The sequence below is a fragment of the Temnothorax nylanderi genome, unplaced genomic scaffold (assembly GCF_030848795.1).
Source record: "Temnothorax nylanderi isolate EJ_2023f unplaced genomic scaffold, tnyl_v1.0 TNYL_tig0175_pilon, whole genome shotgun sequence".
NCBI classification, from domain to species: domain Eukaryota; kingdom Metazoa; phylum Arthropoda; class Insecta; order Hymenoptera; family Formicidae; genus Temnothorax; species Temnothorax nylanderi.
In genome coordinates, this window is record NW_027249237.1 from 51843 (window position 1) to 74925 (window position 23083).

At 37.8% G+C, this 23083-nt stretch overlaps 1 protein-coding gene across 3 annotated transcripts in view; it reads right to left on the bottom strand.

Moving 5' to 3' along the window:
* The window catches only part of Egfr (epidermal growth factor receptor), a 154039-nt gene that overhangs the window by 21019 nt on the left and 109937 nt on the right, over positions 1-23083 (bottom strand). For 2 of the 3 annotated variants that reach the window (XM_071716070.1, XM_071716069.1), the window contains one exon: positions 6243-6598. The exons of the other annotated variant lie outside the window; for it this stretch is intronic. In XM_071716070.1, coding sequence (XP_071572171.1) covers positions 6243-6393 — 151 coding nt within the window. In that variant the 5' untranslated portion in view covers positions 6394-6598. The remainder of the gene's footprint in view (positions 1-6242; positions 6599-23083) is intronic. 3 annotated transcript variants of the gene reach the window in all.

Genomic DNA, 23083 nt, shown 5'->3' on the forward strand with positions numbered 1-23083 from the left:
TGTTCGCCATCGATCAAGCAGTCAACTTGCTGTGAAAGAACCGTGTGTTTGACTGACTTTTCAAACGCTGTATCTTTCATCTTCTGACCGTTTAAAGAATTTTTCCTCTTCGCCATTTGATACATGTAACGCGGGGCAGTGCAACTATCAGATTCGATTATGGATGATGGGAAGATTTTGTTCCTTGGCTTTTTTTGATCGACGTGACATATACAGATGACTTCACGTACAAATCTTCAAATCTACGATACCCGTATTGTCAACACTTAAAATATAAATATAAATGGCAATAACACAATGGGAAATATAAGATAAGTAGAGGGATATCGAAAATAAATGAAGCAGGAACTGAATATAAATCAAGAGTTCCTGAAATATTAGTTTTAAAAAAATTAACCGTAAATCTGAGAAATTCCTTATAGTTGCATCTTTGGATGCAATAGTTTCAACCATATTTACTTAAAATTGCATGAATATTTAATACAATGTTATTAATTATTTCCTTAGAAGAAAAAACATGCATACCACGTATCTCATATCAATGATGCGTTTTATTTTATTCAAGACAAATTAGATATATTCTCTGCATCGTCTCATCGAGCGTCTCACCGATATTCCACTCTCATTCTGAATAATGACGCCGCAATGTCATACACAAAATTCGAGACTGCACTCTTCATCGTCGTCATTTTCGCGCGTCATCATGTCAATCGACGATCATTGCCACCTTAAGTCTCTCTGATTTGGCATACAATGTGCAACTTGAGAAAAAAAACGTTTGACAGCTCCATTTGTGCGGCATTCAGAGATCTCGCCTCGATCATACCAACGCAACGACGCCCATTGTCGTCGCGTTCGTGATCGCGTTCGTGATCGCGCGCGCGTCATCGCGCGTCCAAAACCCTTGATTACCCTTCGATGGAGTGCATTCATATCACGAACGATACGAGCTCGGCCCGGTCACGTTGGCGAAACGAATGCGAGGCCGTTAAGTCGGGTACGCACCTGCGAGGCCACCTGTTACCCTCAGGATTGTCGCACGAGCCCGCGAAATGCCCGCCAGGCACATTGCGAGAGACGTCAGGCGAAAATGATTAATAAGAATCGGCTCATCTGTTATACCACGTGTGCAATCTCTCCCTGGAATGCTGCCTCAATTGAATATTGAATCGCAGTCGTAGAGCCTTGCACAATCACCACGTACTCATTGCTTATTCTGAACCGATCAACTATTTTGATAGATTTAAAATACTTCGTCCTGCTAATAATAAGGTCTTGAAAACAGAATTTTCTTATATGTCATATGAGGCAAATATTCAGTACGTACAGTACGGAAATATGTACAAAAACCAGAAGTATCTCAGAGAAATTAGATCTGTATCTTAATCTGTGTATCTATTACTGATTATAAATAATATAAATCGGTAACTTTTAGACATGCCTCAAGTTGTTTATAGTATTAAAACTTCGAAAATTGTAAGAAGACTTATGCTCTATTCTATAAAAATTTGGTAAAAATAAATGGGATTTAATTAAGGATCTTATAAACGAAATGATAAAAAATTATACAAATAGATGGTCACAAATATTCGAGATACATCGATGTTTTTAGGACGTATCAAGAGAGATTTCAGTAAAAAAGAAACGCGCGGTGGCGTTTCGACTCTGGTTGACTCGAGTGACGCAATCCCGAAGTACATAAATAAATCTACCGAGCATATTGAGCGGTTATATTTCATTGGTGAGCAAAAAATGCGAACGTCTCTCGGAAATCTGACGTCTCAATCCGTCTCTGGGATCTCGTCGATATTCCGAGCGGTCAATTAAGGCATGCCTCCCAGATGTCCCTGTCTGGTCCTTGCGCGCACTTATACGTCGACGACGACGATGATAAGTCGAACGAGAAAACGGTATTAACGCACCACGCAGTATCTCGTTTCTGCCTCGATGGATGCTCTCTCATGCTTATGCTTCGATAATCTCTCTTCCTGCTCTGCGACTGTCTCGTTATTTACTCCGTATTTACCCGCTGGATACGCTGGAAGATACAATCTGCCGAAGGATTCCGCCGAAGGTGAAGAAACCTGGCAAAAGCAATGGCAGAGAAAGCGAGATTCCCTAGCCACCCAAGAAGAAACGTTCGTAATAATTAATATGGCCGATCAAAGGGACGATACCGATGTCAGCGGAATTGAAGAGACAGGAATTCTCCGAGATTCGAAGATTAGGTCGGTACGCAAATGAGTGAAGTAGGACACTGTATTTCATGGCCAGGGGATATAATGAATAAAACGTCTCGTTGTTCGTCGATTATTCTTGAAGCTGAAGATATAAATAAAGAGCTTGGGGCGATAATTGACTAAGCTTGAGTAAAAACCTTGCCAATCTCTTGGCGTGTATTTGCGAATTTGATTACTATGTCAATCAAACATTCTCTCTTTCTTTCATTCCCTTAAAAAATAACATAATAAATCAATAATAACTTTAAAAGCTGCAAGAAATACCCAATCTCATTAATAATCATGGCTTTTAAATAATTATTTTAATTTAATTTAATTTATTTTATGATAATACCCCATCAGAAAGTTGTTAATATTAAAAATATAGAAATATCCTTAAAATGTAATTCTGACAGCTATTAAATGAACCATTAGAAATTACACATAGTAATCGCGAGATTTTAAATAATACAAGTCACGCCGAATAATTATCGAGGTCGGACAGAAATTGATGAACTTTATAATGAATGTCTATCCTGCGCGAAAGTCGGCGTGATCAAAGTCGATATATGTATAAGTCAGAAGATGAATTCTGAAATTGCTGTGTCAAGGGGGTACACTCGATTTTTCAGAGGAATTCGATTTTTTAATAAACGTCACCGACGTCACCCCTTTATTTTCTTGCGCAAATAATATCCTTGCGTCTTTACGTGGCGGATTATCGGAGCTGCACTCGCCTCTTAATAGAGGCTTTATTCCGAACCGCGATACACCTTAAAAGCCGAGAACGATAAAGACGGCCCGATTAATTTACTGCGGCTCCATAATCCCTTCAAGGTAAATCCTTTCTTACCAAACCGTTTCTCTCTCTCTCCTTTTCGGTTTGTTGTTTATCCGTCATCCTCTCTACCTCTTTCTTCGAACAAAATAGAGGCTGTAGAGCGCAACATGGCGGAGGTTTTACTCCCGCCTAATGGGTAGAAAGAGATCGACTCGGGGCTTATCATTATAATGGAAACCTTTATGGAGGCCACTTTAGGTGGTATCTCCTCGTGTCTGCAACGAATTCTGGATGGCTGTTCAAACGCGCTAGACAAACTGCACTTTTCAGCTGCATAATGCGCAACCTCCACGCTCCGGTTATTGTGCTAATGGAAAGACATTTTAACAATCTTTCCGCTGATCATACCAATTCGCTTCGGAACGCTATTCAAATTAGATCCTAAAAGCCGTCCGTAAAAGTTGCGCAGTTTTCGAAGAATTTGCTGCAAGATTTGATTTCACCATCCATCTAAACATTTACATAGAGATTATTAGTATTAGCGTTATGCGAAAGTACTCGGATAGGTCTGCTGAACATATATATTTTCTGATAAAATTTGAAGCGCTTTCAAACTATCTATTATAAATCTGACAGAAGATTCGTATTTATTATTCATCAGTCAGTAAAACATCATTGAGGCGGATGATGATCGGTTCCAAGCGCTTGCATTGTCATAAAGTGTATAATAAATCAAGTGATATAGGGTGAAGTCGATGTCGTTCCACTCTTTAGCGGTGATCCAACAAAAAAATTCTGTGTCTGGAATAAGCACCTGCCTGTTTACGATGCTAAAAGAGCAGCTGTTTGTTGCGTTCAAGAATAAAGTTAAAAAAAATTATATTTTATAATTGAATTATTACTATACATATATATAATTTTTAGTTAATATAAGTAATATAAGTAAAGACATATAAGATGTTTTTTAAAGTTCTAATTAGTATAATGTATTAATTTGACTGTTTCATTAATTATTTATAAATTAAAAAGACATTAAAAATATGAAATTATGTTTGTACAAAACTATTATAATCTTAAAATATATTAAATATGACTGTTAAAGCGTAAGTAAAATATATCAATTTAAATCATCATTCACATTTTAATCAATTCCTGTTTAAAATCTCTTTCAGGTCACATGGTATTCTCTTTAATTTATGTTGACATCTGATAAATCTTATCAAGGAGTCATCGAAGCCTGCGGAACCGCAACTTCCGCAAACCGCGCGTGTGGTCCATTCGAAGCGCATGTCGTGACAGTTGATAATAGATATATATATATCAATACGATAAACGCACTGGCGACTATCACGCGCGGCGGTCATCAACACCGATGTAAACACCGCACTTTATATGGGTCAAGCTCTTGTGGCCCACGTGTCCAAGAGCGCGTATATACCGTACTATCACAATCGTCACTCGTAGATGCACTTACACGGTCATGCGCGACGCTAGACGCTCTCAATCAGGGACGAATGGTAAGAGGTAAGATTTTAAGAGTTTCGTCATATTCTCTCCTTTTCCAGCTTCTCCCTCAGATAAGAGAGGAAACGGTACTTTCCAGGTCCTACGTAAAAGGGACTCTTCAGCCAAGCGACGCCCACACCGAGCCGGCGCGGCGCACCGCTTCGCTTTCTACTTTTCTAGACGGTCCCGATGATCTACGACCAAGGGTTCTCCGCTAGGAAGAACGGAGTACGCTCGTACCAGTTAAAAAGTTGGCTCGCAGCAACGATACGCGCTCTTATGCGCCAATAAATTATGTTACTTCCCCAATGCTAGATCCACTGATGCTCGCAAGATTACCGTCTCTTTTTTATTACCGACATGTTCACATTCCAGCGATACTTTGTCTAAACGTGAACATTTTTAGTTATAAAAAAGAGAAAATAAATATAATTATAAGATAAATAAATATAATACCTATATTATGAGGCATTTAAACTAATTAAAACAATTGTAAAAGTGGAATAAACATATATTGTAGTAGGGGAGACCGGGGCTAAGCCGACAACGGGGCAAACTTGACACTAGGCTTTTTGCCAATTTAAATCTATCGTAGAAACTTGCCTTTCCTACTGTAAATGCGTCTTTATGTGCCAGTATTATCAACGGAATTTGGTAACATTCTGAGTTATAGTGTAATTTTTAACGCGACATAAGCGTTTTTGATAGTGAAAAGTAATTTTTCTGATCTCTCGAAAATGTCTACTCTTTCATCGAGCTTTACTCTTGCGAATCTACCGGTAAGTGATTTTGATGGGAAATTTGATGCTCTATATGAATCCGATAATCGTTTTTGCATATTTTCAAAATGTTCATGTTTTTGAAGTGACAAAAGTGAAAAACGACGTCCGGGGCAAAGTCAACACCACGCCGTTTCGTCGGCTCCCAGTAACAAACGATGCTTGTCATGCAGCCGTATGGCTCATGACAAATGTATGCGCACGTCCGATCGCGAGTTTACTTGCATTAATTGTTTTTCAGACATGAGTTTAGATGAAGATAATTGAAAGTTCAACAATTTTTGTTCTCATTATTTCAAATGATTGTTCTAGCTACTTTATTCCGAATTTTTGTACTTTTTAAATACACAATAAACAATGTATTTTCATTTTCAGACAGTAAAAAATAAGTTCCAGATCAAATTGTGTCGATCAGACAAAGTGTTGAGTTTGCCCCGGCGGGGTGTCGAGTTTGCCCCGGCATTTTTCAATTCGAAAATTAGTCTTCGCGTCACTTTTCCTTTCCTGGCGGCAAAACAAAGCGACGTACAGCAAAACTTCCTGAATCAATTTTGTACCTGAAGAAACACTCTTTAAATATGTACCATTGAATTTGCCTAAAAATTTTAATTAAATATTAAAAATTGCCTTTGAAAAAATAGTGTCGGCTTAGCCCCGGTCTCCCCTACTTTCTAATGATAAAATCAATAATCGTCATATAAATAATTAAAACTAATGATGAAAATTATTTAAAAATTTATAATGCATACATTAATTTTATCATTAAAAAATATTGCACTGCTATATTTATTCCACTTTTTGTTATTATAAAGTATTATAAAGTATTATAAAAGCGAAGAATTACGATCAAATATTTAGTCGAAAATAATTTTCAAATCGATCGTAATTCTGCTTTCGCAACTTCCTCCCTCTCTCACTCTCTTGCTTTCTCCAAATGGAAGTAGCCGTGAAACTCACTTTTCCCTTTGACGAATTCAGTTGAATTGACATCTGTAGAACTCGGTTGAATTAACGCATCGTAACTACCGGCGACGATCAGCAAGAGGAATGTCACGCCGAGGAAGTTGCAGGTCAACAGCGCTCGTGGCCTGTGTCGGTGGTTGAACATGATGAGCTTTCATGCCCTTCACGAACCCGTAGGCCTTGTCAGGGTGACCCGAGTGAAGATTCCCTCTTCTGCTTCGTGAGCTCGTCGATTTTCACGAACAAGGAGAAGATCGGAGGAACTTCGGAGAACTGTTTCCGCCGCTGCCATCGCTCTCCCTTCTTCACCGTGCATGTCACATGTCTGGCATTAAAGTTGTCATGAGTGTCTGAAATGAGAAAAGTGGCAATCAGTGGAAAAGTAGCGCACGATGTTAAGAGCATCGCATTTGCTCACTTTGCGTTTGATCAACGCGACTCTCTAATCTTCTAGCTAGCATATTTCTTGTACTTGGTCTCTCTCTCTCTCTTCGCATGGAAAAAAGGAGAAATTATGCCACAAGAGTCATTTACCTACGCTTTGTTCACTTTCCTTTTTACCATGCGTTAACTGGATCCTGAGTCTTACTGTGTTGCATATTTTAATCCGAAAGAAAAGTTCAAGATGCCTGAGATAACAAAAATTTAGACAGTCGCATTTAGAATTAAATGCTCAGTGAAAGTGCGATTATACTTTTTTACGCGAATATTAAGCGAGATGAGACGCAAAAGATAATCAGTATAAATCATCCCGCGTTGAAATCTCTGTTTTCATTAGCACTCTGAATTGTTTGGGGAGTTACGCGTGTAAATCAATAACTATCAGCCACTAAAATGAGTTACGCTGATTGGCGTGTTTGCAGCACGTGTTTCTAAACTACCCTGGCAATGATATTCATTATATGCGCCTGAATAATGCTATGCATCCTCTATCATATCATATAATATACATTACACGTTGTCGCGCTCTGATGAACAGCGCGACAGAATCGTAAATATGTTCGCTTCTCGGACAAACTATTAATTTCAAGTCAATTTATTTTAGGTATAATTCCAGTTATCGTAATTCTCATGATAAAATCCACTTTATTTTTAGAAAATGTACATTAATGTTAGTGATCAGATATTAATCTCGTGAAAATTATTCCTCTAATTAATTAAAAGCATTAAATTAATATTCATTCTGTATGATGAGCAAAGGATTAAAAAATATTCGTTGTAATTTAACCTCGTGTTTTTATCACGTAATCGGGTTCTCGTTAATTTAATCAGTACCGGCATCAAATGGTTTTTATACTCGATCTCCATCCCTTAATTTCAAAAAAGCGTGTAGCTATGAAAAAAACATTCACTCGGTCTTCTAGACCGGTAGTGTTGTGTCATCGCCTCATTTATGGACTACCTTCGACGGAGTGTATCGCGCTAGAAGACGGCAAGGGAGAAATAAGAAGAAACGAAAGAAGAGAAAGACGAGGGAATGAAGGGGCGAAGAAAGAAGGGGCGAAGATCGAAAAAGAGAGGAAGACAATGCAGCTAACAGCAGGTGTCTGCTCGGCCTGTTCGCCCCTCTTTTTTCTCTCGTCTCCGTTCTCTCCCTTTCGTCGCGATTTCATCCAGCGAGATCATCCCGGCACTCACTCTCCGTTCCCTCTTTGTTCTTTCGCACTCCCCGCGGAGTGGCGAACACGAGTTGCCTTATTCGGATGCGACAAGCGAGAATCAACTTAAACAAATGACGTCGAACCGCGCGGCGCGGTGCGGCGGCAGTTTGATTGCGGGTGTCTCTCGTAGTCTCGTTAAGGACGTCTCTTCGGATCGTCTCTATTAATTACGATCGATACTCGACGACCAGCCGGGTATCGGCGACGAGGCACTCGATCGTGTCGCTCGTGATAGTGCTATGTGTTTTCTCTCCGCCCTCCTCGTCGCGATTCTCCTCGGTCGTTGCGGTACCACGCTGTCTGCCAACGAGAAGGACGTGGGAGATTCCGGAGTACTGCTCGGATCACAACAGCGATCGTAATACATCGCGTGTGCAAATCTGCACATTTCCACAAACCGATACAAACCCGTAAAAGTACAGAGGAAATCGATTTAATATATACATGTTTGCATTCTAACAATAATATATACGTAAAAATTTATAGAGTTAATGAATTCAATATTTTCAAGACAATTTTTTTTTACAGAATAATGAACATGTTTCTGATACGTTACATTTGTAATTCGTAAGGATTTACATAGCACTGGTGACTTCTGGTCAGAAATACGAAGACACCCGGATTACGAAGCTGCGAACCGGTTCCAGACATACCGTTCGAATGGCGGAATTAACCCGACCTCAAAGGACTGGGGCGCCGTCGACACTTCGCTTAATTGCATAGCCAAGCTTGCAAATTTTTATCGTTCGTCTCAGGGAACTTTAATCATATCTTTATAGCTATTTCTGTGTGATCGCGACTGTGTGATGCAAAGCGTACGCGTAGCATAAATATATTTTAAATCTTCTTGTTATGCGTCCTGCGATTTTACGAGTCTATATAAAGCGCGGAGAATTAAGCAAGCTTAAACTTAACATATATATTTTCATAATTAGAGATTAATATAATAACTCTTCCAAGTAGAAAATATACTCTATTATTTTCGTAATCGTCGAAATAATGATTGCTCAATACATGGTATTGTAATAGAATATTGATTATTTATCTGCTTGTTACATAATGTAAGAAAGATAATTTCAAAGAACGACAAGAGAATAATGATGGTAGACAAACATTTTCTTAGTACTAGATAAAATCTAACAAAGTGTCACGAATCTCTGTAACTTGCATAATAAGAACTCGTTAATATTTTCACATTGCGGGGGGAAAAAGAAGCTCTCTTTTTCAACTTGCGACACGTCTTGCTTCAGTGCTGAAATTTCACCGTGATTAAGAAAGCCACGAAATATAATTATTTACAGTCGCGATAAGAAATAAAACGGCATCAGCTCCGGCAATTGTGTGTGTCCGATCATTATTTATAAATAATATCCGCGGTTTTCTACCGTAATGTATTTTTATCGTCTATGAGACACCAGATAAAGATCATTCTTAATTAATTTTTTAATATGTACTTATAATTTTTTTAATTCAATGAAAAATACTATGTAACCTAAAATATTGCTTTTAATACAACATATCATGTTTTCGTTACGGATTATTCAACTTTTATTTGCCATATATTCAAACTGTCATAAGAATATAATATATACATTTAAATATGACATAAATGATAACAGAAATATAAATTTTCTCTCCGTTTCTATTTACTCTCTCTTATTTCTTCAGTTTTCAGTTACATACTGTAATTTTCATTTAATGTCTAGGTATTATTTTGTGTTATGTAAGGTCTATAATACCTTACACATATCGCATGTATGTTCTTCATATTCTATGTATAACATAAAATTTCTTACTAAGAATCTTTCTTCGTAATTATTAGTTTGCACTACCTACACAGACAGCACAAACGTATACTTATTATTCTGAGCTTCATTGTGTTAAACTCTCAGACAAAATCACAATTTAATGAACTGTATCAACGAAAGGAGGCCTTTTTGCGTTTCTCGTTTCTCATAAGCGAGACGCATTTGTCACTGTTGCACCAAACAGATCAGTACGCTCTCCTCGATACTTCTCAGTGACTAATCGCTGATCGTCTGAGGTGTGTCCGCCCCAGGCCTCGTTAACTTTTCTCAACTTGTACCTGCGTAATCTACCCTTCCCTCATACCTGATCCGATAAGAAGTAAACGTCGAAGGTGCCCTGCGAAAACGACGTCGGCCTCGGCGACGCCGCGCCGCGCCGCGTGCACTCTCGCGTTTGTTGTTTGCAAACTGGCGTATATGCACGGATCGCACGGGCTTTTTATCAACGTCTACAAGGGGAGATTAAGAGGCGTGGTTCTCTCTCTCCGTGTAGCGAGACATGCTCCTACTAGTGAGAACCACTGTTAAAAATATGGGGAAAAAACGACAAAAATCTTTTCTGGGCATCCGTTAAGTTTAAACACCTTGAACTAGACTAATTATCTAACTTAGCCTCTTACTCGAAAAGCTCATAATTGAGCATTCCGTGAATTGCACATGAAAATTTTGGTCCATCTTTATTTATTTATTTAACGCCTTTGGAAAATTAGTGAATATTACTTTTACTAAATTTTCTCTAAAAAACTCAAATGTCTGCGCTCTTAGGTCACACATATGTATAAAACTAGAAATTTTATCATTTTTAAAATTCATAAGACATCGATTTGGATTTCTTAAATGATATAACCCTATATTTATTTTGTAGTAATTCGCATTTTAAATGGCACAGGACATGCGCAACAATAATAAGGCATCAACAATATAAAGAAGGGCATTTAAAAAAAGATACGGGAAGCTTGTTGATCGGACAAAAGACTGGAATTTTTCGTTGCAAAGCCAGAGAAAGTCCTTCCCGAGGAGCGACTAATGCAGAGCATCGTGGATGGCGAGGAGTTCGAGAAACAATAAGAGAAAAAGATTTTGCCATGCGACGACATCGATCGTATATATCGTCGCGAGGACCTACGTTCCTCGTCCTTCGTCTTTCCGACCCTCATTCCCTCGGTTTCCTCGCGCACATGAGTCGGACTCGGGCACAAAAGCGGCGTCCTTTGAGGGAGGGTCGAAAACAAAAAGAGAGCCGGTGAACACGGCATGCAACCGTGTTAACTGCGCTGCTTATGCATTCATATCCTTGTTTCGCGACAACCTGCTGATTGTTTCCACAAAACGCGACAACCCCCTTGTAGCCCGTGTGTCCAGGCCGGTTTTTCGGCGGATTGTGAGGGAGACGCGCGGCCGTAGGTGCCGCTAAGGACGCGCGAGCCCGCCAGCAAAAAGGATCAATTTGTATGCGGGTGAACGTTCCACGTTTCTGTCGCCGTTCTTAACAGTGTCGGCCGTGTAACGTTTGCACGACAATGGTGACGGCGAGATATAAGGGTGCTCAAGAAATGCGCGTGTATACCGGAAGACAAACAATTGAAGAGTCTGGGGCAACAATGTGCTAATCCACACGAAAGAGAGAGAGAGAGAGAGAAAGAAAGGCGCATGATGTTCTATGAGAGAGATACTTTGTCTACAGATCCTGACTACTCAAAAGCGATTATATTTTTTAGAGACAGATTAAAATATTAATATAAATGAGGAAAGATGATAGAGGAGATTCGCATATTACAAGAAAATGACTTATTGAATATTTTAATAGAGTTTGTTTGAAATTATGTGTAATTTAGGATAGAATCAATATCTATTACTGTTTTTATTAATTTAGATATCTATTATCTCTATAAGTTGAAATTATCAATCTGTTAATAATTTTAATAAAAGACTCTTGGAGTTAAATTGCCGTCCAAATATACACTAACATTAATGAGAAAATACGAATATATAGAGCGACATGATAACTCGTTATTTATCTACATATAATATCTACCCATATCATATACAAATTTATCTTGTTAGAAATCTGAAACAAACTTACTTGAGAAACGAGAAAACACGAAACGCGCACGTGAAATTCTAAAATAGAATACATATAAGCTCACTATCTTTTCGTAACATACAAATCTCACGAGTGCGTACGTGACCTGTCCTGCTCCTGATCTTCCCTCACAGTCGACGAAAGTCAACGTTTTCTCAAGGTGTGCACACCTCGCGATGTCTCGTTATCGGCGACATGTAAAACTCCGATTAAGATACACGATAAGAAGAATTATGTTATTTTCAACGCCCAAAACGCGAAGAATGATAAAACATACAGGACATATACCAAGATGTTACTCAAGCAAGAAAGAATCAAATTAACGAAAATCAAATTCGCAATATTCGGATAATTATTCGTGGACAAAGATTTTAATGACTTGATTTTAATATAGATCAATATATAAGTGCTATAAATCGCGAAAATTTAATTTGTGTTTGCGTGTGTATGTTTGCATTGATTAGAAATTAATTTCATTGAAATTATATCTTATTAATCTGGATAGAACAGAGTTGACATAAAAGAATAGATCATCAATCTTGTTGCAACGATAATGGACCAAGAGGAACGATTTAAAGCGTACGAAAAAATCGAGCAGACACGGAGAGTAGGATGACGAAGAGAAATAAAGAAGCAGGAATACGTAATAAGTGAGATAAAATGTAAGAGAATAAGCCCAGATAACGGTAACGGTTGAACGTGAACATAATTTTGATGTACAAAATTCTCGCTGACCAAATTAAGCTAACGTGATTTTATCTGAAAGTGCTTTAGAAATATTGGTTTTCTTTTTGTTTTCTTTCTCTTCTTTTAATTTTTCTTATTTATAGTATTCATTATGTGTATCAGTTAAATCGGATCTTTCAATTTAATCTTTTCAGGAATATTATACCCGGAATAAAATAAATCTTTTCTTTTCTAGTTATCAGTTCTTTTTCTGCATATTTCCTCTTCTTTCTCCTGTAGAAATAGAAATTCGATTTAGAACTTCTTACACAATCGTCTTGGCCGATAAAAACAAGTTTAACTAAACAAACCGTCGGTCGTGTTAATTTAATTTCTCACCAGACCGCATATGGTTCAACATTTTATGTAGCATTCGTAGCAGAAGCAGACGATTTCAGTAAACCCAGTTTTATCTTTCGAGCGAACAAGCACGATACAAGTCAAAATTGTTATTTGAAATTTACTTTTTAAAGAAAGAAAAAAAAAGATTCGTAATATTCTTAATTTGAAGCAAATCGATGGTACAATAAACCTATAGAGTTGCATTCTTCTATATGAACGTTGCACGCGAGAACAAATTGAACAAACCGCCATATTGGTGGCGCGTCGTAAAATTCATATAATGTTGACGGAGAGGGAATATAAAGCGGTCTGAAGAAACTTGACAGGGAGGCGAGTAATGGTAACAACTATTTGCTCCCTATAGACACCCGCGGCTTCCTATGATTGATTCGCGCGAGTCACGTCCACGATTCGTTAATAACGTTCGTGACGGGGCTTCCATGAGTTCAGTACTAAAAGAAGAGATATCGTGGGCACGACGAAGACGTGGCGAGCCAGAGAGCGTGCCACGAAATCCATGATCGCTGCTCACGACCGCCTCGCTCGCAAGGATCCAGTCTGAGTTTCGAGTCACGGATAACTTCTGCCGGGTCGACCTCCACGCTTCGTGCATCTTCGCGGCGTGACTGCTCGACTACGTTCACGTGAAAAGTTGCTTTGCACGTGCATACCGGACAGAATCCCGAGTGAGTTTGCACGGACTGAGAAGCAAGTATATGTAACGTAGAAGTATCTATATCACAACTGTACAGTTAGAGTTTCTAGGGATAAAATGTTAGAAATACATTATAAATGCCATTGTTACAAATATATAAATTAGGAAAATATATTACAAAATTATTTATAAGAACTAATTTAGTCTGTTTTAAATTGAAATAAAATTTTTGTTTATTTGCTTTATGTAGTCTGTAGGTAATTACCTAATATCAAATGACACGTATTTGTATTTATCACATCTGCTCAGCGCTAAATTACGAATAATAGTTAGAAAATTAGCATTTATTACACAAATCTCTATCTTCCAATCTCTTCTTCTATCTTTCTGTGAAAACTGATACTTCTCATTATTTTTCAACGTCCGTTACGTGCTTCTTCGTTGGTATATCAGCACGACGAATCATGTGGGTATTATTTTTCGAGCTATTTTGATCAAACAAATTGCTGGTGGCGATATGGGAAGCTCACGGTGGACTTTCTCGAGGTTTTGTCAAGAGAGAATCAATCACGGTCGCCTCTATCCTGCAGGTAAGATTGCACTAATCAATGCTTCCACCAGCCGAGTATGCTTCGACCGTTCCTCGGCGGATCGCAAATTGACGGTTCCGTCAAAGAATCGAGCGTGCCAGCGGCAGGCAAGAGTCTGTCGTGGATCGCAACCACTGAAAAGAGCGATCGTGAATAAGGCAACTAGTACTTGAAGAGGATAAAACCGTCGAAGAGCGGCACCGAAGCGGAGATTGCAAGGATAAACGCCACCGTGGCATTGTGCCGCCCCGAGGCCTCCGTGTTAAAGTCGCGCCGGATTCTTATCTTCGAGATCTATTCTCGCCAAACGACATATACCGCTTTGAAAACGACGCCGCGCCGATATTATTTTTAACATTACCGCGCGAAAGCGCCGATAATGATTTACAGATACGTGCCACGCACGGGAAATTCAAGATTAAATATTTTAGAATGTAATGTATAAATTTTACATGACAATTGACAAATATTTTAAAAATATTAAATAAATATAATATAATTTTAAAGATATTTTATATGGACAAATGATAAATATTATTTGCACATGTTACAATATTATTTATGGTCTGTAAGATGCCAATTGAAGTAGTCTCATAAACTACGTGATTCGTTTGTCTCTATGACAATTCCAGGTGACAGGATCTTTAAACCCATCATGTTTTTTCGCACAGAATAAATAATTTTGCCAGGAATCGCCCAGTTAACAGTTTTCAGTGACAGCTCAAAATCAAATGAGTATTTCTAATAGCATACGATAATAACATCTTGTATGACCTGTGTCTCTCATTAAGATTGTAAAATGAATCATTTAAAACACATTCGTGGGATAAGTGTTCGTGCTTCATCTAGTAAGTTTTATTCATATAATTTATTTATAAAATCTAAAAATATTATTTCTTCCCACGTATATTTATATTCTAAAAATGCCATTTATCGTAATAAATATTAAACATGTGTAATACACGCTACATCGCGCGTGAAGCGTCACGACTTAACCATAATCCACGTTGTCGATTTTATCGTATTGCTTTTTTATTGAAGACTTTTCGACGATATCAAATATGTGTTAAATAAATAACGTACATACAATTAATTATATGTATATTTATTTATTATTATTATCGTTATTATTATTATAGACGCTGCTTTGCCATTGCATTATGGACAGCATGCCGATGTACATTTTGAGAGCCGTCAATTAAAATCTCATCAGCTATTACGGTCAAATCCGTTAACCGTAACAAAGAAAAATCATGGCGTTGACGTGAGATATTCGGGACAGTTTCGTCAAGACAGCCTGCGACTCGTTTCCAAAGAGAGCAAAACAATTTGCAAGCAACGTAATAAAACCAAGTCTAGCGTAACTTCGTTAAAGAAGAAATCATCGATGCATACGAAATTGCCATCGGAGAATATAGCAAAAAAAGTGTGCCATTATTCTACGTGCCAGAATGTCAAATTTAATGGCAGCGGAGTTAACAAACAACTCACGCCACAAGGCGACGCGATAATAAATGGCTCGAAGAACGTAAATCGTCATAGCAGTTTCATCGCATCCGTTGAGAAACATCCCCGATCGTATGCAGAGATGATAGCCGATTATAGCGAATCCCTGTATAAGGAATCCACTGTGGCTACACGAAATGATATGAGTTTCCACTACAACAATGCAATACGCAAGAGTCCATTCAGTACTTTCTCGGTTCCATCTCCGGCCAAGACAATTGTGAATGTTTCTGATTACAGTAAACTTTCAACTAAAGGGCAAAAAAACGATTTTTCACTTCCCGTTAAGTCGTTCGATCTTTGTAATCGATGTAACAATATAAAAATTATTGAATGTTATAATTTTCAACATCACAATACGTGCGGTGCAGAAACAACGAATGAGAATGTCAGCCAGAGTCGCGTTACTACAAACGACTTGAAGAGCGATCAATCTTATGCGAAATTAGTTGCTGATTGCAGTAAGTCCATGCATAATATTCCTATTACAAGTGTCTTGAATGATGGCCTAGTACCGAAGAAGAAAGTGTTAGCAAGAAATTCTTCTGAATCTGTTATCACCCCGAGAAAAGACAAAGGTACATGTACGCAAAACAAATTGCGGGAGATAACTTCTACTGTTAGTACAATGCCATTCGAGAAAAATATCAAAAGACAGGTGATTGATTTAAAGGAAAATGATTGGTTGAGAGAAATGGAAGACGTGATGAGTGACTTGAAGAGCGCGACCGAGAAAAAAATTTCAAAACCCGTGAAGGCACCCGGTAATTTGTTAGGCAGAATTCATGGATTCACAGAGCTTATCGAATTTAACAAGCAAAAGGAGAAAGATACGATAATTAGGAAGTCGAGCTATCAATCTGCCAAGATCGACAGAATGGAAAAGCGTAAGAAGAATTTCGAGTTGCAGAAGCACAATTATTCGCTGTCGAGTAACAAGACCTCAAATCTGCCACAATATTCTGGCAATGCAGCGGAAAGTTCAGCTATAAGGAAGAATTCAACGCGTGTGTCAACTAGCGGCAGTACCGGCGAATTGAAACAGCCGCAGGTTAAATTGCGCATGGTGCCTTCTGAAAAAGAGTCCATTGTATCTATCAACGTGGACCATGCTGCCATTGGATCATTAGATCCTCCAAATTCTACCGCCAAACATCTCTCCGTCGTCGTGCAATCTGACCAAAAGGAAGATCGGCAGTTAACCGACAATCAATGGAACGCTCCAACGCTTCGGCGTACCACCAAAAGTGCATTGCAGCGTAGTGATTTTGGTCCAATGCATATTTCGATTAGTGAGGACTCTGCGCCAGTCAAACAGATTGAGTTTTCAATCAACGGCAAACCGGTTTCGGAGTTGAAAAGCATCACTGCACGAACGGAGAGGCTAGACGTGGTGAGTTCCGCGGATAAAATCGAGATCAGGATACCGTTTGCCAAGGACGACTCGAACGCATTGGACAAAACCAGACAGGATCTACCGAAAGGAATTAATTCGAATACAGGGCAGATATTGAACGTACAAATATCTGCCAACTTTCAAAACGAATCTACGAAAGGCAGTAGCGTTGAGACATCGACGAAAACAATACGATATGACAATAATACGATACCAAAATCATCATCGTCAATTTCTACTAAAACTTCTTATTTGTCTAACAATTTCTCAAGAGCTCGTGAAGAAACTCTTAGAAATAACATACAACGATACGAGTCTTATAAACGAATGGATGTTAAATTTAATGATGAAAAAAATATTAACGAACACAAAATTTCAGGTGACGTTGATTTGAACATCCGACGCAAAGCAACGAAAAATGTATTAACTGGCAAAACAATGACAGACACTTCATTCATCAAAGAAGTAAACAACGTTAAAGTTGGAAGTTTTAATATGAGAGAAGCGAATACTACAGGATTTTCGGAAGCGAATAAATATAATAAAAATGAATCTTCTGACAATCGCGTTCCCTCGAAAATAATCCCTTGGTGGTCATCCTCAGATTCTTTCAATAAGATAAGAAAGAAAGAAGAGGATCATAGGCCGCTTATGCCACCATCAAATCGAAACGATCGTAAAGCAGCTTCAAGTTTGAATCAAAATCTTATCACTAAAACTTTACTATCGAAGCCGAAAGAAACATCAAGTTTAAAGATGCTAACGAAGAAAACGCAATCGAAGAATAACGCAACTACAAGTGATTCTAGCAATATAATTTCTTATTTAAATTCTGTAAGGCCACATGAAGAATCTAAATCAACTTTTCATTGCGCATGTTCATTTAGATTAAAACCAAATCGAGAAAATCCCGGTATTATTCCTGAAATTACAAGAAACGGTTTGAAAGCTGAAGACAACCAGTTAACTGCGAACAAAGATATCAATAAAATTTCCGGAGTTAAACAAACGAAATCAACAACGTTATTTAAGTCTGATACGATGCATATAAAGAGCAATCACGATATAAGCGTAAAAGAAAAGACATCTGTGTTTTCAAGAGGACAAATGTTACAAAGAAAAATTAAGACACCGAGTAGTGCGCAGAATTTATCACCAAAAAGGAATGAAGAGAAGAAAAATAATTATTCGTTAAAACAGACAAGATCAATTGATGATGTATCTAAAGATATAAAATCCAAAATAAAAGATGTTCTGGATGTTATAAAACCGATTGAGAAAAGAGATGACGGTATTTTGGTTGATTACAGCTTGAAGAGAGAAATGCTATCGAGGAAACCAACAGTAATATTAAATAGCCAAGTTCCAAATCCATCTCCGGTTATTACGACAAAGGATCTTATCTCAAACTCATCTACGAAGGAAATAGTATCAAAGAAGATTGATAAGACAATGTTAACAAAGCAAACAGAACCGACCAAAGAAAAATTAAAAACGAAGATGAATATCTTGCAGAAAGAAAAGGATTTAAAAAACGTTACGACCATAGACATTAAAGCGATGAATAAAAACGATGTTAAGAGTATAAAAGAAGTGCATGAGAATGATTTTATGAGTTCCAGTTCTTCAACTTTTAGAAATTCCTCGGAATTGACGACACTGAAAAAACAAGAACAATTGGCAGATGGCATTGGTTTTCAAGATAAATCGAAACAAAATTTAAAGTCATTATTGGAAGCTGACAAAAGTGGACCGAGTTCTTCGTTAAATATGAGGATTTCTTCAGGAACGGGGCAAAGATCAGAAAAATTAGGAGTCTCGGGAAGTGTACCATTAGAAGAATCAAAGCAAAATAGACCGAAAAGTTTAACAAGCATGAATAATACTCCAGCAACGATTCAAGAATCTGAAAAATTAAAAGGCTCGACATCATCGACGTTGACTAATCCATTCAAAGAACCTTCGGACATGATAATGATGAATAAATCGTCTTTGCAAACTATAAAACAAATACAATCAAAATCATCCAAAAACAAGATCCCTAATATAAATAAATTATCCTCTCCACAAGCAATATCTAATTCAGCTTCAAAAATGAAGAATCGTGTAATATCTAAAAATTTAATAGATAAAAATATAAGCGAGACATCTATTACTCAATCGCTGAAAACGAAAGAAACCGATATGGGAGACATGATAGCTAGGATTATAACGCGAAATCTCAAGAGCAAGGATCCCTTATCGAAGGATTGTGAGGAAAATTTCAATAAGTCAGGATCGGACAAAGGAAATGTTTTGGGATCTGCTGGTCCTTCAAGGAAGCCAAATAATTCAGTTAGATTTAAGTCGGCTGCGTCGAAGACAAAATTCAGGGTAATGTCAAACAGCAATTGTACTTATAATAGAAAATTGCTCATGGAATCATTCTATTCGAACTTCAATAGGAAGAATGATATTATGTCAAACTCGCAGTCAGCTATGTTCAAAGTTCGACAAAATCTGGGCCACGTTGATATGTTAGAACATCCTGTGCCAACTGCAATCGGATGTAACGAATCGTGGATTAATATGGACAGACCAGAGAAAAGCATACTATATTCCGCGTGGTTACAACGATCTGAAAACGATATCGAGAAGAATGGAAAATTATTTTAATCGCGTCCTTTGTTAAATGAAATTTCATGTAGACATTTGTTAAAATATATTGATATATTTACATTGTTACAAATTATCTATATGTAATAACATCATTCATTGACGCATGTTGTATTGTTAATTCTTAAGAAATGGTTTAATGATTAATATTCTCCATAAAGTTGTTGAACGTAATAAAGCACATGCATTGCATTATATCTAAACGAATTCTTTGATCACTCTAGAGACCGAGAGAACGTATGTTTGATGATAAAACTTCGATGTGGCTTACATAAAGGCAATCGCTTCTCGGATGGATCTGCGTTGCATTGGATTGGGTAATTAAAATTCTCACTAATGCCGCTGGCGGCACCTTGAAAAGCGCCGCGGACAATAGGCTTGAAATGAAGTCGCGGGCCGCAAGGATAGGACCGTGCCGAAAAAGGGCAGAGGGCGAAAGCACGAATGGAGCCAATTAGCTGTGAAGAAGGAAGGAACCTGTGTCAAAATCTTATTTAAAATCGAGACATTTTAAGAATTCCTCACGTCTGCTCGTCATTTACGCTCGTCATTTATGCTGATCCTGTTAGTCATATAAATTTCAGTCATTTGCGGGTAAGGTTTTGATGTCAAACTCAAAATTCTGCAATATTTTTATTTCTAAATGCATGAAGATTATATAAATCTTATTATTTCATTATATTTGTAAAAATTAATTATGATTCATTATGATTGATTATAATTCTTCAATGCTTTCCTTTATAATGTAAAATAAATTAAATATAGTGATACATCTGGCGTAGTAATAAAAAATTTTTTCTTTTCTCAGTATTTCGTCACGATAGGATAACTTGGCTTTGCATGTAATCACGTAACTGGCGAGCAATATTCGGAAGTATACATTTTTAAGCGGACTATCGTCTTTCTCCAACGTTCTAGCAAACGATCGAAGCAGCACGATGCACGAACTCGATCCTTCGGGTCATGCTATCGGTGCGGCACGATACCCGTCATTATGCCAATTCGCGACGGGCACCAATTTGGGGCCTCCGACGTGAGGGCCTTCGGCTCGTCGAAGATGGTGCCCCATCATCGAAGGGCGCCGTGGTTCGTGCCACGTCCCGTGCGCGCGAATAAGAAACCCATCATTATACACGCGTTTCACCGCGAGCATAGCCCTGTTCTGGCAGCTCGCTAGTCATTCGAAGTAATGCACCTTGATCGTCAGGGTCAAGCGGGATTTTATCGGGACAGCTGCATATCGAATATATTTCGTTTGTATAGTTCTATTGCACTTAGTCGTTCATGATGCTGCTCTTCTTCAATAATCTCATCGAACTAATGGCCTCATTATATCAACATTGTGCAATACTGACTATGATTAACAATATTGATTCCTCATTATCGTAAACAAGACTACAATTTGATTATGAAAAAGAAATGGCATAAAATGCCATTTATAACAGAATATTGTGCGATTATTTTGTTCAAGAAATAACATAATTAGTAGATACGAAACTTATAAAGCTTTATATTCTTGATGACATACTATACGACATGTGTAATACATAGAATTCTTTGCAACATGATCTAAGACTACACGTCAGTGTATATTTTTTCCTCTCACATTCCTAAAAGCACTATTGTATTATAAAAGAATTATTTTTATCATAGGAATTTTCTTCTTCAACAGAATACACACATACACAGCTTCCCATTTGCATACGTCAACTTTAGTTCTTCTGATGAATCGAAGATCAGCATCAGAGATTGTTGAGTCACGAGTCACTGTTTTGCGACTGTCGCAAAAATATAAAGCGCGGCAGTCTCCCTCTAATTTATTATATGTCGTCGAACGAAATAAAGAAAGGCTAGCATAAAATATTATCGTGTTGCGCGAAGCTCGCATGCGCGCAAGTCCTGGCGGACGATAAGGCCGTTAATTATCGAGAGCGACGAGGAGCATCCTTCATATAGCCAGGAATGCAGATGAAACCTTTTTTTCCGCTACTCAGCATTCATCTCGAGATCTTGACGGTCGCTCCTGCCCATCCTTTTGCCTTCGCTTTCCTTTACGCGGCAACGAAAGTTGATCTGACCCCACGAGAGTCCGGTTCAACCCTGCCCTCCTCCTCCTCCTCCTCCTCCTCCTCGACCCTCCCGCTGTCCCAGCTGCTGCGTCAGGCCCCGGCTTGATTTATCACGGCGTTGCCAGCAGCCTCTTATAAATGTTCAGGAACAACCCTACTGCTACGTTCATCGTTCATCGCGGCGGAACGCCGAGATTCCTCGGAATCCCGCTGACTTTTCCTCGCGTCCTTGAACGAGCATCAGGTAGAAATCTCCAAGACTCTCCGCCTTTTTGAGATGATATCAAAAGAAATATCGATGCGAGAATTACGTCAAATAAAATATACTTTCTCCCGAATTATAATTTATATAAGAATTATAGTAATAAAATGTGATGTAGGTTTTAATTTATTTTTAATATGTATGTATAAAGGGATTTATATTTTATTTTATAAAAATATTCTAAAAGTATCGCAAGCTGTTATTGTGAAATTGTTAAGTAATCACTATGAAAGATATTGCATGTGAAAAATATTACAACTGCCGTCTGGTCTTTGCAATCAATAAGAAAAAACTATTCTACGTACAATATTTTAATTTCTGTTTATCTCGGCGTGCTTAGTATGGTACCAGAAGGCTACGCTGTTTGTAACGCAATCATAAAAGCATCCAGGTTATAATCATTGAATACCCCGGATATGCATGCATTCTTGAATATATTTTTAGCAATTCTGCCATAAATAATTGATATTGAATTTTATCCTTTCGTTAAGAAAGTATACATATTTTTAATATATAATATTTCGAAATTGAATTAAAGAATAAATATATATGCCATGATTACCAAGTATATGTTATATAATTATTAAGCTTAAACTTGAATACAAGCTGCAGAATTGTTAAAAACAAAATAAAATTACATATAATATTTTCAACGAAAGATGTTATTAAATAACCATAGTTATATGTGTGAAGAATTTAAACTTTCCATGGCAGAATTGCATGTATCGGTTTTTGAACATATGCATACGAGTTGCATGCTACATGAGCTTCAAGCTGCAAGGACGACCATGGCTCCCACCTACGTCAGACGCTTCAAATTATCTTTTGTTTGTTTTAATTATGTAATGCCCACTGTATCAGTCCCATTCGTTGCACACCGTGCAATATTGCGTCACGTATCTTTTGACACATTACTGCTACCAACAGCGAGTAATATTAATTGCGCGCAGTAAAAACATTTTGTACTATCGTTCATCGCCGAGAATTCATAATTCTTTTGCAAGAGACAACTGAATCACTTGATAAATTATTTATAAACAGCCTTCAGAGAGATTGCGCAAAGAATCTTTCGCATTAATCTT